The 19,375-nt window shown below is 39.1% G+C and overlaps 1 protein-coding gene across 6 annotated transcripts in view; it reads left to right on the forward strand.

The window, feature by feature from the left end:
• The window catches only part of mid2 (midline 2), a 160,154-nt gene extending 144,338 nt beyond the window's left edge, over positions 1–15,816 (forward strand). For all 6 annotated transcript variants that reach the window (XM_039648682.2, XM_039648684.2, XM_039648681.2 and 3 more), the window contains 2 exons: positions 8,458–8,665; positions 11,371–15,816. In XM_039648682.2, coding sequence (XP_039504616.1) covers positions 8,458–8,665; positions 11,371–11,773 — 611 coding nt within the window. In that variant the 3' untranslated portion in view covers positions 11,774–15,816. The remainder of the gene's footprint in view (positions 1–8,457; positions 8,666–11,370) is intronic.
• Positions 15,817–19,375: the final 3,559 nt, after the last annotated feature.

The following is a 19,375-nucleotide window of genomic DNA, read 5'->3' on the forward strand; positions in this document are numbered from 1 at the left end:
GAACCTCAATTATTACAGGATCTTTGTAGGGGAGAATAATGGACTGACTTAAATAATCTCAAATTATTGATAATTTGAGTGATAAATCAAGCCCAACACGCCCTTCAGCACCTCTTAGGTATTATATGCAGAGTCCTAGTATATATGGTGGGGATACATCAGTGTAAATGCAGCAGCTCTGTCATACTCAACCGCTCAATACCTTTATCAGTGTTCTATCTGCGACTAGCACCCAAGCATGTAAATAATGGGAACCATCAGTTAGTTTGGTGTCGAACTGCTGTGTGTGCGAGAAAGAGATGTGGGAAAGCCCGGGTCCCTCACCTAAGCTGTCAGACGTTACCCAGCCTTCTCACAGCAAATAACTCAATCAAGATACAGGGCACCAGGTGACAGCATTCAAATGGGTTATTGCATCAGAGACTCTAAGCAGCTTTGTGGAGGAGTTTGAGAGAGAAATACAGGAATGTCTAGAGGAAACGCCAAACATTCCTCTCTCACTTATTTTCACTGTCTGTTTCTACCTCTTGGTCCTCTACTTTCTCATGGTTCTTTTAGCTTTTGAGAATACTGCTGCAGTGCATCTCTCTCTCTCTCTCTCTCTCTCTCTCTCTCTCTCTCTCTCTCTCTCTCTCTCTCTCTCTCTCTCTCTCTCTCTCTCTCTCTCTCTCTCTCTCTCTCTCTCTCTCTCTCTCTCTCTCTCGCTTTTCTATCACTTACCAATTTGTCTTTTTTGTTACTGTAATAATGCTATTTTAGACAGCGGTGCCATTAAATGTAATTTTCTTCCAGACACATACAAAGGTCCAGTGTCTGTATTGTACTGTTAAAGCCTGTCCTGTGAAAATGTAGGAAAGCATACAGTATGTTGCTCTAAAGTTCACTGGTATTGAGAATCAAATCTAAGCCCTTTCAAATCTTTGTGTGTTGTTTTTTAATTATTTTTTTTTTCCAAGAGAGAAGGGCTTTTTCCCATAATGCATAGGATCAGGGATGGGCATAAATACATGAAAATGTATTTAAATACAAATACAAAATACTGTGGGGAAAATGTATTTAAATACAAATACAAAATACTGCGTGGAAAAATGTATTTAAATACAAATACACTATTTTGTATTTTGAAAATACAGAAAATACATGTGACATTGGCGATTCAGTGCAGGCATCCCAGTGCAGGCTGAAATCTATCTGGGCCTATTCTGAACGCCAGCAAATATTTAGATGTGTGCAACTACTTAGAAACTTTCGTTTTTATTTTATATACCTCTTCCCTTCCTTAGCCCTGTAGGAAATACAAAACTACAAAAAAAAAAAAAAAACTAATTTCAAACATATTTTACTATGTTTTATCACCATCATTACCTCGCACTCAGTAACAAGAACTCAATAAGACAAAGTAAATTATATTTTAAATAACTGATGGTGTACTCCTCCAGGTGGTGTACCTATATGTGTATCAGACATCCATCTATTCGATACCCTTTAGCACCACCAGCTTTTCAAAAAGTTTGGGTTTATAAGGCGTCGTCTGTGTGGCCTATTGCAAGCGCTCTACAGGAGCTGAAGAGGGAATGATTGTGTTGAACCTCACAAACAGCTGTCTAATAACTGGATACTGGTTCAAGATGTCCAAATCCTTCCTCTGATCTTCTAGGATTCTGGCTCAAAGTATTTTGAGTATTTTAAAAAATACAAAAATACTAATCTTAAATGTATTTAAATACAAATTACATTAGATTTTTTACAAAGGCTTTAAAATACAAAATACAAAATAGTATTTTGTATTTCAAATATGTATTTTAAATACATGTATCTGAAATACTGCCCATCCCTGCATAGGATCATATGATCATCTAAACTAAAGATGCATGTTATTTTATGATCATCTGTTTCCTATCTTGGCACACAGTGTTGTGCCTGAACGCGTTCATATTTTGGGCGAACGTGAACTTTACTTACTGTATTACTGCCTGATGAACGTTACTGTGAACGTGTTCATTCTGGTGTCTGTGAGCACATGCTCTCTTAGTTTAACTTTGTTCCTTCCAGGCGAAAACCCGGCTAAAACACAAACCTACGGAGCCCCCCTAGTCCCACTTTGGCAAAAAAAAAAAAAATAATTAGAACTATCTTGTGGCCTCAAGATAGTAACTTATGGCCTCAAGATATTTACCCGTGGCCTCAAGATACTATCTCGTGGCCTCAAGATAGTAACTCGTGGCCTCAAGATACTATCTCGTGGCCTCAACATAATAACTCGTGGCCTCAAGATACTAACTCGTGGTCTCAAGATACTAACTCTATCTTGAGGCCACGAGATAGTATCTTGAGGCCACGAATTAATATCTTGAGGCCAAAGTGGGACTAGGGGGGCTTCGTATAAACCGGCCTTACTATCTAGCGAAAAAATAGCCAATCTGGCAACACCAGCCACCGCACCGTGTTAACCGTCGACAAAAAAAACGAGCAAGGAGACTTCGTCGTATGATCATTTAAACAGAAACAATGTATTTAAACAATGTATTTTATCAGATATCAAAGCTGAATGTACAGCATCATTACTCCAGACTTCAGTGTCTGATGATCCTTCAGAAATCATTCTAATATGATTTGGTGCTCAAGAAACAATGTTGTGCTGCTTTTTTTTTTTTTTTTTGTGGAAAACCTGATAACTTTTTTTTTCAGTTTCCAGATTTTTAAAGAACTGAAATAAGAACTTTGTATTTTGAAATACAAACCTTTTGGAACATTTTAAATATCTTTACTGTTACTTTTGATCAATTTGAATGCATCCTTGCGGAATAAAAGTATTAATTCCTTTTTTTAAGTCATACTGATCCCAAACTTTTGATCAGTGCTTCTTAGATAATGCTGCAATTGGGAAATGTACCGTTTGAGACTAAGCACTATATTTCTACTAAATGCTTTGGGAAGCCTAGCCAAAGTTTAACTTTCTCTCTTTGTAGTACGGTAGAATTGAAATTCAAAGTAGGAAATTTAAGGCTTGCTGTTTATTGTATTCTCCATAGAACACATTTTAACCCTTGCATCATCAAAGAAAGTCCTTTCCCACAGCTGTGCCTTCTGCTTATATAAAGAAGGAAACTGTCTTTGGGCCAATTATGTTTCACGTTTTCACTGGCACACGCATGCTTGCCATGCCTACTCGACCGTGAAAGTCCAGACACCTCCCCCCCCGTCTCGAGAGAAATGCTATTTAAAGACATTTACGTAATCTCTTCCTGTTTTATTCAGGAATTCGGAGTGAGCGCATGTTCAGCCCCCAGTTAAATCCTAGAGCTCAAGCTTGATCATCGACAATTAATTTCTCTGAAGACTTTAAGTGGCGACTGTAATTTGCAAAGGCAGAGATGAAGTTGAAGTGATCATATCACAGGGCCTCTCAATTTTGATATGTGCAATGGCCAAAAATCAAGATCGCTTTAGCTTAAAATGCAGCATTCTTAATTTTTTTAATGTAATTATTTAATATTAATTAGGAAAGTGGACTGTGTGGGTATATCTTGTATAAGTAATGTTATATCAAGTCAAGTCAAATTTATATGTATAGTGCTTTTCACAATACACATTGTTTCATCGTTACAGAAAATCACAGTGTTTATAATATCTTAATATCTTCTTGCCCTGTATTCACAATTAGAGCTGGGCAATAATATAATTTTTGCAATGATACAAGCAATCATGCTGTTGAGATATATAGTTAATGTCACCCTGTATACACATGTATATTTTAGCCTATGTGTGCTGATAAATCTGGACATAAATCAAACTTTATAAAGAGCTGGCCGATAACATAGTTATCATTTGCGACAAAACAGCAAAAAAATCAAAGTTGAGATTTGCTATATAATGTTTAGGCTATCACAGTAACCGTACATATTTTGCTGGAAATGCAATCTAAAATGATTTATGTGTTACAACAGTTATTAATAAAAATATCATAATAATTTGGTATATATTTTTATATATTAGGGCTGTCAAGCAATTATTATTTTTTTTATCAAATTAATGATATGATTTGCCAATTAATCAAATTAATGGCACATCAATTGTGGCTGTGTGAAAAGAGAAAAGCATCAATTCGACATTACAAAAAGTAGCCTATAGAAGCAGAATTGATCTCACCATCATTTGAGTCTTTCTGTGATTACATAAACAAACTGAAAAAACTGAGACTGACTAAATCCAGAAGAACTGCGGCAACGTCTCCAAAACACTTGAAGAAACCTTCCTGCAAAGTTACCTCAAAAAATATGTGCAAGTGTACCTGCATGAGAAAAAAAGCTGTTTTAAAAGCTAAGGGTGTTCGCGGCAAATATTGATTTGATTTAGTTTATTGAAATTAACTGACAAATAAAATCAAGTTGCTGCTCTGATTCGTCATGTAATCCCAGATGGACTCGATGGTGGTGAGATCAGATTTCCAAAAATGCTAACATGCCTAAGACTTTTGCATGTGTATATATAGGATATATCATTTTATTTACTTGATTATTTGGAAATTTATGAACGTACACCAAAAGAAACCCTGAAGAAAAAAAGAAGAAACTTGAGCCGTCACTTGTTATTTTGCATAATGAAGTAAAAAGAAAAAAAGGGAATTACCAAAATGTTACATCATGCATAAAATATCCTGCCTTCTTCAAAGGTTTACTTGTGAGCTGACTCCTAGAATTCCTGTTTGCATGGATTCCTACTGAAATAACTTGATTTCTCCTATGAAACCAAAACAACAGTAAATGTGGCCACATTTGAAATAAATAGAATAGAAGCAGTGTGTTTATGTGTGTTGCTTGCTCCTGCTCAGTGTGTTTATGTGTCCCTGCTCCTGCTTCTCCATCCCCCAGTCCATCACCAGGGTGTACGTGACTGTTCCTGAAGCGCAGCCATGCAGGCTTACAGAGCAACAACGGGAAGACATCAAATGGCTCTTTGCAAGTTGTGTTGAAATGAAAGTTTGTTTTTTTTTTCCAGCTGAACTTTGGATGAGATAATATGTTCAAAAGGGATTGCTGAGATCTATAATACAAGCAGCAGCAGAGGTTCGCATACAAACTCAAGTGTGGACTCTCTACATTCCCACTGATTTATTTTTTATTCCTCAAATGGACCCTCTTTCTTCTTGTGTTCTCTCTTCTGCTTTCTTAATGAAATCATTAATACAGATTATGGTCCATTTCGATGGTCAGTCCATGTAGTGTTCAACCGTACTGTGACGTTCTATCCATAAAAGACTGAAACGTAACATGTGGCCACATTTACTGTTGTTTTGGTGAATTTTCTTAAGAGAAATCAAGTTATTTCAGTAGGAATCCATGCAAACAGGAATTGTAGGAGTCAGCTCACAAGTAAACCTTTGAGGAAGGCAGGATATTTTACGCATGATGTAACATTTTGGTAATTCCCTTTTTTTTTTTTACTTCATTATGCAAAATAACAAGTGACAGTAGACTTTTTTCCTGTAGACTAGCTTTAATGTCATGTTTACTCTGCCCTGTGAAGGAAGAATTTTGAATGACAGACACAATAAATAAGCGTGTGTGTGTGTGTGTGTGTGTGTTTGTTTGTTTGTTTGTGTGTGTGCACAATGCACATGTATGTGGGTGTAGAGTCACAGCTGTGTTCCTATAGGATGCCTCTTCTGTTTAGTCAGAACTGCCATGGCTATTGACCGTACGTAAAGCCAATATGAGAAATATCACATGACAAGCAGCCCCAAGGGCAGCCATGTTTATTTGTTGTTAAAAGATCTCGGAATAATATTTACTCATCCTGCACAGCGTAGACATCACTCAAGCTGTCAGCAGTCAGCCCTCCCCTGAGCACCCCATCCCAAGAGCAGGAGCACAGCCAAAAGTGAGGTCTCACTGTGTGTAGTGTGTATGTATGTATATAAAGTAAAAAACTATTTCATTTAAGGTTCTGAAAAACGCTGCAGTTCACTCTTTAAAGGGCATTGCCCCAGCTGACACTGCAAATTATGTTGTTGTCACATTTTAGTGCATTACAAATAAACCTTTGAATTTATGTGACAGGTGTCAGCGTCTGACTGCAGCTGTCATAAATCTAGTTGTTCTCACTCAGCGCTGCTCATTTTTGCTCATATATATACTGTATATATACACACACACACACACACACACACACACACACACACACACACACCGTCGTGAAAAGAAAGTATACCTTTTGAATTCTATGGTTTTATGTATAAGGACATAATAAGAAATCATTGTCCTTGGCAGGTCTTAAAATGAAGTAAATACAATCTTAGATGAACAACAACACATGACAGATTACACCATTTCATTATTTATTTAACGAAAACTTGGCTAAAAGCTATGTGTGACAAACTTAAGTTCACCGTTTACTGCTTTCATAGGAATTGAGAGGAAAAGTTGCAGTCAACGTCTTTGATTATTTGATCTTCAGTGAGGGTGACCAACTTTATAAAAGTAGAATTTTTGGCAGTTTGCTGGTCTAGAGCATCCAGGTGTGTGTTAACACAACGCCAAGGAGGAACGACATCAGCAGTGGTCTTAGATAAGCAGTTGTTGCTGTCCATCAATCTAGCAAGGGTTACAAGGCTATTTCCAAACCATTTGAAGTACATTATTCTACAGTAAGTTTTCATAAGTGGAAAACACTCAAGACAGTTGCCAGATCGTGCAATGCTCAGATAAATCGAGATGGTCCTCACTGCAGAACATGAAATCCATGGGGAGGAGTCGTATTCAGATCCAACTCCTCCCACCTTACATATACCTAACCCTACCCAGCTCCACCCCCTGATCACTAAACCCACCCCTAAACCTACCCAGCTCCACCCCCTGATCCCTAAACCTACCCAATCCACCCCCTGATCACTAAACCCACCCCTAAACCTACCCAGCTCCACCCCCTGATCCCTAAACTTACCCAATTCACCCCCTGATCACTAAACCCACCCCTAAACCTACCCAGCTCCACCCCCTGATCCCTAAACCTACCCAACTCCACCCCCTGATCACTAAACCCACCCCTAAACCTACCCAGCTCCACCCCCTGATACCTAAACCCATCCTTAAACCTACCCAGCTCCACACCCTGATCCCTAAACCCACCCCTAAACCTACCCAGCTCCACCCCCTGATCATTAAACCCACCCCTAAACCTACCCAGCTCCACCCCTGATCCCTAAACCCACCCCTAAACCTAACCAGCTCCACCCCCGATCCCTAAACCCACCCTTAAACCTACCCAGCTCCACCCCTGAGCCCTAAACCCACCCCTAAACCTAACCAGCTCCACCCCCTGATCCCTAAACCCACCCCTAAACCTACCCTAATCCACCCCCTGATCCCTAAACCCACTCCTAAACCTACCCAGCTCCACCCCCTGTTTATTAAACCCACCCCTAAACCTACCCAGCTCCACCCCTGATCCCTAAACCTACCCCTAAACCTACGCAGCTCCACCCCTGATCCCTAAACCCACCCCTAAACCTACCCTACTCCACCCCCTGATCCCTAAACCCACCCCTAAACCTACCCAACTCCACCTCTCAGATCTGGATCCGACTCCGCCCCCTGGATCTTGTGTACTGCAATGAGGTGCTACTGGATAAATCGCAAAACACCCAAGAGCTACACCTCCGACTCTACAGGCCTCAGTAAACAAGTTAAAAACAATTAGAAAAAGACAGGACAAATATGACTTGTCTGGATGGGTTGCGAATAAAAGGCAGCAAAATACAATCTTCAGTATAATTTCTAAATGTATGCTTTTTTAGTACTTGTTTTTAAATAAAAATGATACAATAAAGACCTTTGTTCAGACACCTGCACTGCACAATTATGCCATTTTACTTATTTTTATATAGAAGGCAAATAGCATTTCATGGGATTCTCGCTTGTAGTCTGTGTGTGTGAGTGCACATATGCATCGCTTTCCTCGTGCCCTCAAACACATGCTGTAAAATGGCATGACTGCACGAGTGTTGAGAATGGCTGCGCTCACAGCGATAAGCAGTTCAAAGACAAGAGCGTGTTAATGTAATTGGCTTCCAGCAGCATGTTGCCAGAACCTTTCATATCTGGGTGCAGTAAACCTCACTCTGGCTTGAGATGATTGGTTTGTGGGCAGGGACACAGTGCAGCTGATTGTTTTCCTGCATTGTCAGTCATTACGCTGGGGATGGGAAAATTTAGACGTGCCAAAGTTAAATGTCGGGTCTGCGGGGTCACCTCTTCTTCTCAAGAAATATCAAGTAAACTCAAATCATATACTTGATTCTGTCTTTCACTTTCGCACACACACACACTGTGCGACTTTTATCACAAAAGCTCATCTTTTAAATTAACCAGAATCAGAAGACAAATTGCATGAATTGGGAAATTCCAGCAGATCAGTGAGAGTTTCTCTTCACCCATTTCTATCCTCTCTGCTCCTCAGGTCAGCCTTTCAAACTGGACCCCAAAACGGCTCATAAGAAGCTGCGCCTCTCCAATGACTGTCTGACAATGGAGAAGGATGAAAGCTCCCTAAAGAAGAGTCACACTCCGGAACGCTTCAGTGGAACCGGATCCTACGGTGCCGCTGGCAACGTCTTCATCGACAGTGGCTGCCATTACTGGGAGGTTTTACTGGGAGCCTCCACATGGTTAGTGATTTCGGATTTTATAGGCTTGTAACACATGTAACTATTTCCTTTTTGCTTGTACTTGAATCCCGCTTTAGTCGATTGACACTCTCCATAGATAATTCCATAAAATTGGCTATGAACTACAATTTTCACTTGGTGTATTAAAAACAATTCAATATTAAGTTAAGATATGGGAACCTGGGTCCCCTACACAGAGAGTGTCCCCTACATAAAAGTAAATAAATAACTTGTTAAAGGGATAGTTCACTTTGAAATGAATTTTTGGTATGTTTTAGCTTACCTCAAGGGCATCCAAGATGTAGGTGTCTTTGTTTCTGCTGTGGTTTCAATTTTGGTATTTTTAGGTCAAATTGTTCTTGTCTGTCAGTCATATAATGCAGGTCTATGGTCACCCCCTCAAAGAGCATGCACAGAGAAGTCCAAATTAAACATGATTAATGACTCGTAAATGTAAGTATACATTGATGGACTAAGACACGAAATGAGAAAGACAAGAAACATCTTGGATGCCCTTGAGGTAAGCTAAAACATACCAAAAATGTATTTCAAAGTGAACTATCCCTTTAATAGAATAATAAAAAGCCTTACACACATAAAGTGTATTACTAAGGAAGCTTTCACCCTGTGCATGTTTACTGCAATCCAAACATTTTGTGTTTTTTTAGTTTTTTTTATTATTATTTGCACAGTAGAGTGAAGGACATCCACTGTATGTGTGGCACATAAAGGCAGATTTATGCTTCTTGCAAGCAAACTCTTTTGAGGAGAAGTCATTCATTTGCCCCTCTTAACTCACTCTGCACAATTACACTACATGCATACCCTTGCTCATATCCAATGTGTTTTCTTGAACTAATGCCATCAGGGCCCGACATTAACACCCACCAAGCGGGGGGATTTCAGCAGTGGCTTGTAACACAGTCACCCCTACTAGCCACTTCGGTGGTGGCTTGAACTTTATGTATTAAATATTTTTTTCTTTTAAAAAGGTATCTGAAATAATAAACTAATTGCACAGTAGCGTTGTTAAAAATCTAGATTTGTTGATACAGATCGATACTTAAATATCTGAAACGCTTTCGATACTAATTGTTTGCAGAATAGATACACAATACAAGCGGCGCTTTCTCGCTCTCTCATGATCTCTCCGACAGCGAGTTGACACGCACACAAACCCTCCTCCACTCACTCACTCATTTCATTCGCTCCAATGAATATTGTTGATTACAAGACTTGAATGTCCATCATTTTTCTCATTCCTGCAGATTTTTTGCTCACACCCAAAGTGTACGCACATAAAGCCACATGTCAATACTAAATCGATTTTTGCTGCTTATTGCGCTAAAACAGTCAAATACACACAAAATGCCTGTCTTGGTGAGTAATCACGTAAACAGTCAGTTATGGTTAAAGTGAAAGTAAATAGTTTTTGGAGAAAAACGTGTAACATTGTAATGGATCTGAACGTCATGTCTTAAATTGGCTGCTGCTAAATTATGATATAATGTTCAAAATATTGGTATCAGACATGGTATCAGAGTCAAAATTGTGGCTAATAAAAATGCTGAATGGCTTGTAACTTTGGAAAACCACTGGCCACAGTGGCTTGTGAGCAAAATGCAAAAACACATGTGCAGGCTACTTTACTTCCTGAACAAGTTGCTTTCACATTCACACAAATCACGCCACAGTTCCAGTGCAACTACAGGTAGTGTCGGGTTCTGTACCCCGGTGTGATTCCGCATCCTCATGGCGGCTTTCACATTACCTATTTTTCCATGAGAATCATGCTCTATTTCTAATAAAAACAAATAAAAACTGTGTCCAAATATAATACGAATGTAGAATATAATTAAACATCTGAATGACGGCTAGTGTTTGTACATGTCTCGACCATTACAAATAAAGCCACAATAAGCTCATAAAGCGAACTTGTCAATCATCTTTATGGATGACACAGAGGAAACTTGACTAATAGTGCTTTTCCATTACTAGTACCAGCTCGACTCGCCGCAGCTCGCCTCGTCTCGACTCCCTTTTCGCTCCGTTTTCCATTGCACACAGTACTGCCACAAATAGTACCTCTCTGGATCCTCTCTTTGGGACCAAACAAAGGAAAGTCTGCACCTCCTCGTTTGACCACGGCACATTCTTCCGAGTTGCCATAATAATAATTGTAAGTTTAGTAACTATCTCTGGCCAAACTATTTAAAAATGGCGGGGATATTCTGGATACTCCATCTGCCGCGTGAAATGACGACGCAGTGAATGGTGACGATTCTCTCTAACCAATCAACAGTCGGCATTGTTTTCACATGACATTTTAGTATCGCGTAAGCCTGTCTTAGTGGAGGTGATACAAAAAAAAAGTACCCGAAAGCAGGTACCGATACAACTTTTACACCGAGGAAAACCGAGCCAAGTCGAGTCAAGCGCCAAAATAATAGGATAGTAAGTTGTTCTTGCATGTGACTCGCATAAACACATTTTGGTACGCTTTGAAAGCGAACCGAACCAAGAAGAAAATGGAAGATTGTAACAAATTAAGTCCCTATTTCAGAACAAACAAATGATATATAGATCTCTGCCAGTATGAAAAAAGTTTTGTTAAAAACAGTTTCTTTATTCCTAAGGCACCAAGTGAGCCAGGACAAGCACCCTGAAATCAAATGAGCGCATTCTACATTTATTTCTTCTTTTAGGTATGCGCTTGGTGTGGCTTACAAGTCAGCACCCAAAAACGAATGGAGCGGTAAAAACTCATCGTCATGGGTTTTCTCACGCTGCAACAACAACTTCCTGGTGCGGCACAACAACAAGGAGTCAATCGTGGAGGCTTCGCTTCAGCTGCGCAGGGTGGGAGTGCTGCTGGACTACGACAACAACGCCCTGTCCTTCTACGATGCCATGAACTCCCAGCACATATACACCTTTGACATTTCCTTCCTGCTTCCAGTGGCACCAACCTTCATGATCTGGAACAAATCGTTGATGATCATGTCAGGGCTGCCCGTGCCTGACTTCGTGGACTGCAGCGAGCAGCAGGAGGGTATCTGTCGCCAACAGGATTCGCCCTATGTGTCTGGAATGAAGAGCTGCCACTGAGGCATCATGGGAGTTAATTATTCCAGACGGTTTGCTTGCCCCTCTTCTTTTCCTGGTTTTCACAGCTGGGTTGAAGTTGGACCTTTAGTTGTTCCTGATAGTTCTAGTCACATAAATGAGCGGCTAGTGAGTGAATTATGAGCTCTCAGATTTAAAGAGCCGAAATGGGGGAAATTAAATTGTAAATTATTGATGATGAAACGTCAGTTTGCTTTTTGTCAGTTTTAATGTATCCCTAAACGCACTTTTTAGAGTTGAATTTGTTGCCCATGTATATAAAAAAAAAGACTTGCTAACTTGCGACAGGGTTGGACTTCCTTTTGGACAGGAATATAATGATTATATTAGGATGACAGATTGCTGTTTCTATTAAGGGTTGCATTTATTATCTTATGGGTCTATTACACTCTTTTCGTATTCAGGGAGAAAAGATGATTCTTTGGTTTTAAAAAAAATGTCTGGAGATAATGGCATGATATGTATTTCCTCTGTGATTAGTTCTCACTATCTCAGTTTCTGTTTTCTTTTTTCGGTTTGTTTTTGTGAAAAGCATGAGGCACAAGTTTCCCCAGGTGTTTTTAACATGTATCTTTAATAATTGATATATGATGTACCACAAAATCCCATCTGTGGAGTTATTTGTCCATTGACACGCATTCAGACGCCATCAGGAACTGATGACCATTGGTGCACATACAGTAGATCACACCTCCATTTATTCGGAAATATTTGAAAGATCATTTTGTTTCATCGGTTTCAGATTTGTAATGATTCAAATGATAGTTCAAAGCAAATACAGTTTAGTGGATTTATTTTCTCAATGGCTGTGATGAATCTTACATGATCATTCACATGTCCAGGGCTGTAATAAGGACACCCAGTTCTGGGTCCATATAAAGACAATCAATTGAGCTAGTGCAGGCAAAAAAAAATGTTTGTAGCAAGAGATCTTTGCAATAGCATGCTAATCTTGAGATACTTCCCTGAAAAAGTGGTTTGTATGCATTCTGTTCATTGTAAATAACCAGATTCGTACTACTGACGCCACTGTCCTGCTGCAGTTTTTGCTTTCTGGCAGTAGGGTTTTCCTCTTTGCTCTGCTGAATGTACATGATTGCTTTGATTCTTTTTATCTTTCTGAATGAAAGCACAGAGTGTTATCATCAGATCCCCTTTGAAAGAACGGGAAGTATGTGGGTCCTCCTGGTACATCTTGAGAGCAAAAATATAGAGGGGATTCACTAAGACCAAGTTGCTTGCACTGATAGCATCGTCACTTGTGTTGAATGAGGACACAAAACAGATGTTTATTCAAAACAATCTCATAGAAGTTCCTAACTATTTTATATTTTGGCAAAATCGGTGACTAAGTCGTATAATTTCGTGTTTTCGTATTTTCGCCTCACTGCAGGTTGTGTCTCGAGGTGGGGTTTAGGGCCGACCTTCGTGATATTTTTTATTTTATTTAAAAAAATCATACATTTCCGTACGAATTTATATGAAATCACCACCTTGCAAAATCGTTTTCTTGTGATCGGGTCGCATTTACATCACTTCCAACTGTTTTTCCAGCATCATCCTTCTCAGCATCGATCTGTAAAGTTACAAGACTATTTTTGCACTTGAAGACACCATGAACAAGCACTCATGAGTTGTTTCGAAGTCTGTGGCATTAATGGTGTAGTTGAGCAATAAAGAACAGGCATGGCGTTTGTTAGCATTGATTATGATTTGTGGCCAATTGCATTGAGTTCTTGAGATGGGACTAGGGGCCTCATTTCTAAAACGTGCGTATGCACAGATTTGAACTTAGAGTGTGTGAATGCTAAAACCCACTCCAACATTCATATTTGTAAAAACTGTGCTTAGCGTAGCAGACGTACACACTTTTCCTTGTGGCAGACAGTCAGAGAACTGCAGGCATTTGGAAATCTATAGACACTTCAGGATTTAGCATTAAGCTTTGTATTAGTACAAAACCTGTAGTATTTTCAAATTACCATGCTTTCCACCCTCATATCCCCCTGAGATGAGAGATTTCTGTATTTTTTGTCTGGACAAAATCTTTTTGGCCAGAGGCTAAAGACTACATTCAGTAGTAGAGGCTGTCCCACATGTTTTCAACCCGGCCATAGAGGGTGGGATCGCACTCACAGAATGCACATAGTGTCAGCCATCTTTTTTTTGGAAGCTAAGCTAACAGACTCTAGATCTGTGTAGAAAGCTGAGTAGTAACTTTATGGGTTACCGTCCTCTTTTTCCAGGACTTTCCAGGGATTCAGCTTTTGCTTTCTGCAGTCGCCATTCATTGTTTACATACAAACCTTTTGTTTCAATCTAACTAACCGATTGGTGAATCTGAATGTAGTGTTTACATGAGCGCTAAACAAGTGATCAGTTGATGTGCGTTTAAACATTGCTAAGCAAATTCCCACTCCTCCGTGAGAGATACGAGACCGACGCGTCTCACAGGTGTCACTCATCGGAAATAACGCCACCAGCCTCGTGCCGTTCTCGCGCCGCGGCCCTCACTGGTCCTGCTCGCCACAGTAAACATAACGAATGGCGACTGTAAAACACAAAAGCCGAATTTTGGGAGATCTCGAAACACATTTTCGGGCAGACTCATCACGGAGACTCACTAGTAGCCTAGACTTGTTGTTTAACTACTGCGCTCTGTCGGTAGGCGTGGCCTCCTAGGGCAGCGAAGCAAGTGCATTCTGGGAGTTGTTGTCTTTTATCCACATAAGCCAAAAATACATTTTCTGGCTTTTCTCATTCAAGAAAGCTTCACATTCAAAAAATAATTTCACATTTATTCTACATAAATGATGCATTTTAAATACACATTCATTTTTCCAGAGGTAAAGTATCCCTTTAAGTAAATTATTTGGACGTCGACTGGTTCTCTTTTATTCTGCGCACAGTTTATGAATTTAACTTTTGGTAGAGAGGCATACACACGTTTTTTGTACGTACATTCATTCTCTGAATAACATGTACACTTTTTTTAGGAATTATCGAAACGTTAAACAGATGACGGTTTCTACGCAACATTTTATAAATGAGGCTCTTGGTCTCGAACATCAATTTCTACTTGATCAGTTTGTTGTTAAATCCACTTTGTCTTGGCCTTGGGCAATAAATAAATAGACGGACAGCGTAATGAGACGCTGTTTAGACTGATGGAGTGCTACAATGCTGAAAGTGCAAACAGTATGAGAGATGTGTGACAGCGACGTCAAATAGTTGTCAGTGTGTTTCCTGTATGAGCGAAAACCTGAGCCGTCAGTTCATTCAGTCACACCGTTGTCAGTTCTGTTGACAATGTCAATGCAGCAGCCGCTGTCACATGTCTTGGTTTTACATTCTCGAGTGCCACCCTGCTTGCTAAAAAGAGCATGATGACATGTATTGCAGGAAGTCTTCAACAGTTCCGCGTATCATTAGTGATAGCCATAGGCAGATCTTGAGGAATTATTTTGAGATTTGCAGGTCAGGTCACTAATTCAGGGGCTAAAAGATGAGAAGCTTGAAATCAGAGTCGATCTCTGATCTAGTTTCATCCACATGATCTATTTGTTCAAGTGCGATTCACCGGGTCACTGCATGACGATCTGGTCCGGCTCGAAGCATTTCCTGTGATATTCTCTGCTGTTTTATATAAACATTTTTTATTGGAAATGTCCAGGAAAGATATTGTTATGGCATATCAGGTTTCTAGTTATAGCCGTGATTTTCTTTGCAGTCAAGACTAATTAACTAATTACATTTGTTTTCAAGCAGTTGTTTTTACATTTCTGGACAAAAAAAAAATGAAAGAACCGAATCTTCTTCTTTGATATTTTCGTCTTTATTATGTGCTCAAGCAGATGTGTGTTCATCAACATAATGCTCCTGTTTAAATAGATATAACTTAGCAAAAAAAGAATGTAAATCATAGGAGGAAATATATATTATATAAAAATTGTATAATATACAAAAAAAGTATATATATGAACTATTGTTATTTATGTGAGTCCAAATAAAAGTCTGATCCCAAATGCGTGTGTTCTTGCATCATTGTCCTATTGCTCCGAATATTGTGTTGTAGGAGGAGGTTAGTAAAGGCACAGGAGGTTATGAGCAAGAGCAGATAGGAGACTCAGTGCACACAGTCATATAATAAGCCATTGCTTATATTCCTCAGCTGTATATCTGGCACGAGCAAGGGTTCCACACACACAATGATGTCACTATAACAAGATTTTGCAGTATAGCCTAAGCCTAAATTATAGTCACATTTTAAGCATGGATAAATGCCATTGTATTAGGCAACATAATTATAGTTAATAATAATTCTTTATTAATTATAACTTTTTAAAAAAATCAACAAAATCCCAATATTGGAAAAAATTTAAATTACTTAAAACGTTTTAAACCTGTTCTTGGCTTAACCCACATTACAACCGGAAGCATTTAAATCACCAACATTGATTTATATTTTGACAGAAATGTTGGGACAGATATAGCAAGAAGTTGCAGTTTTATACGCGTTCCTGGGTCAACATATTTTGTTGATCCTGGCAAAACATTCCTGTCCGAAAATGTATATATCCCTCCGTATTATGGAGCCCCCCTAGACCCACTTTGGGAAAAAATTCAACTATCTCGTGGCCTCAAGATAGTAACTCGTGGCCTCAAGATAGTAACTCATGGCTTCAAGATACTAACTCGTGGCCTCAAGATAGTATTTCGTGGCCTCAAGATACTAACTCGTGGCCTCAAGATACTATCTCGTGGCCTCAAGATAGTAACTCGTGGCCTCAAGATAAGTAACTCGTGGCCTCAAGATACTAACTTGTGGCCTCAAGATAGTAACTCGTGGCCTCAAGATAGTAACTCGTGGCCTCAAGATACTAACTAGTGGCCTCAAGATAGTAACTCGTGGCCTCAAGATAAGTAACTCGTGGCCTCAAGATAGTAACTCGTGGCCTCAAGATACTAACTAGTGGCCTCAAGATAGTAACTCGTGGCCTCAAGATAGCAACTTGTGGCCTCAATATACTATCTCATCGCCTCAAGATAGTAACTCGTGGCCTCAAGATAGTAACTCGTGGCTTCAAGATACAAACTCGTGGCCTCAAGATAGTAATTTGTGGCCTTAAGATACTAACTCGTGGCCACAAGATACTAACTCGTGGCCTCAAGATACTATCTCGTGGCCTCAAGATACTAACTCGTGGCCTCAAGATACTAACTCTATCTTGAGGCCACGAGATATCTTGAGGCCACAAGATATGACCTCAGACAACAATATAAAAAAATTTAAAAAGCCAGACCCCTTTAAAGGAGTCATGAAATCCAGCTAAATAACATAGATGCCTACCTCGTGATGACAAACCGGATCCAGCTACCGAGCAATACAAAATATTGTGCAGTGCCTGGTTGTGGAAGAAGACAGTGGCTGCATATGCTTCCTCTGGATTCCAATAGGACTGCATGGATAAACTTTATTTTTAATGACGTTCCAGCAAATGAGGTAAAACATTGTCCGTCTGTTCGCTTCATTTCACTGAGGATTGTTTTGTAATAAAACTGGATTTGCAGACCGATTAAGAGTAAAGAACGGTGCTGTGCTGTCTATAGTGGATATGACAGGAATGGTGCAAAACACGGACTCTGGGTTGAACATGTATGGGCGAATCATTCCGGTTGTCATTTTACAACATTGGACGTTTTCAGAACAATTTCCCCCAAGTCCATCGACGGGTGAGTTGAAACTCATTATAATATGCAAAACTGTTGTCCACTCACAGCAGTGGGCGTTTACTTCCAAGTATTCAGTACGAGACACCCATAAAAACTGAGTGTTTTTCAGGTAGGCTCAAAATTTGGGTACAAAATAGCCTATTACTTATTCATTTAGATGTCTTTTAATGTAAAAACCAAGCGAACGTCATAAGTTGACCTCAAACAACAATATGTTGTTTTTTTTTTTTTAAAAAAAGCCAGTTCATGACGCCTTTAACCACTGCACTACAACAACTTCCTTGCAAACTATTAATAAGAAGTAAATTCAGACAGGTAGGACATCGTATCATTAAATTCAGACCGAGGGCAATGATTGGATGAACATTTTATGGTCCTACAGATATATAATATATACATTTAGACCATGCAATAAACTTAGTAATTGCTATCAGGATGTGAAGAGACTTTCTACAGACATAGCAAGAAAAATAAATAAATAAATAAATCTACCCTGCCTTGTAATGAACTTTACCTGTGGTTAATCTCTCTAGTAGGGACACCTGAATCAACTAGTTCATCTGAAAATCACCTTCAAACCAAGCTTTAAAAAAGGGCAAAATATCACAATGGACAATAAATAATCCAATCAATTCCTGATGGACAAACTCAAGTGTCGCCCTACATTTTTCCTTGTTTGAAAAGCAATTTCACTTCGATCACAATTGGGAAGAAAAGACTACAACTTCAGTTGTGACTTTAAGTGTTCGGAAACATTTTGGGGCTACTGGAGGTCATGGATGTGATGTGACCATTACAGCAGAACATACAATATGCAGACAATATGACTTGTTTTAGTTCTTAGAAATTGTTTGTTCTATCATGATTAGGATGAATGTTACCCCAAAGGTTTGAGAGAAGTGAAATGTAAAAAAAAAAAAAATTTTTTTTTTAACTAAAGTTGCTGCGTCTGCCTGTTCCCTTCAGTGTAACTGAAGACAGAGTTTCTTCTAGGGTGCTTCAGTATTTTGGTTGAGTCCAGTGATTACGGTCCTCTGCGATAATGACTCTTATCACAGACTCCATGTGTGAGCATGGAAATCAGGCCCAATTTGAAGAGCTCACCCCAGCCACTCTTCAGCACAACACAAGACCTTCAATTGCTTTTGCCACTATACGGCTGCAAAGACTCCAGATTGAATTCAGTTTCAGTGACAGTGAATGCGTCAGAATGTCAGCAGAATTGTAGAAGATTAAAATGTGTGAACGAAAGCTTCTGGCTGGCATGTGCCAGATTGTTGTGTTGAACGTGTGATTTGTTTAGCCGGGTGTATGCAGCGCAGGCTTAGCTTCACATTGATCGAGGAATAGATCTCAGGTTAATCTTGCTCTGTGTTCAGTGAGGCATTCTTTTTTTAGATAGGCTTTATTGCTTTACCCCGAATACTCTGGAGATGTCCTGTTTAGTCTCATAGTAAAGTTATTTTTCTAAAAGATAGAGTTGAGTAAAAGTATTAGGTTCTATCTAATGTAAATTCACAATTCCCAGATAATTTTTAGACAGGGGCATGCATGGACCCACTAGGTTTTTTATTAACCCTAAAAATAAATTTTCTGTATTTTTAATGGGGTGCACAGAACATTTTAGAAAAACTGTTGTTTTTTTTTATCATCTATCAAAATTAACATGTTGTTCACTTAATTTTTTTTTAAATTATTATTATATAAATTAAATGTTTAACACTATACTTATTATGTTTTCTTAAAAATGGCCTCCAATCGTGAGATTGAATGTAATTATTTTTATTCTATAGACAGAGCCAGGTTTTAACAGAAATAATAAAAATATCTGCAAATATTTTTAAGTATTTA

Source organism: Pimephales promelas, chromosome 9 (assembly GCF_988280905.1).
Source record: "Pimephales promelas chromosome 9, fPimPro1.hap1.1, whole genome shotgun sequence".
Lineage (NCBI taxonomy): Eukaryota > Metazoa > Chordata > Actinopteri > Cypriniformes > Leuciscidae > Pimephales > Pimephales promelas.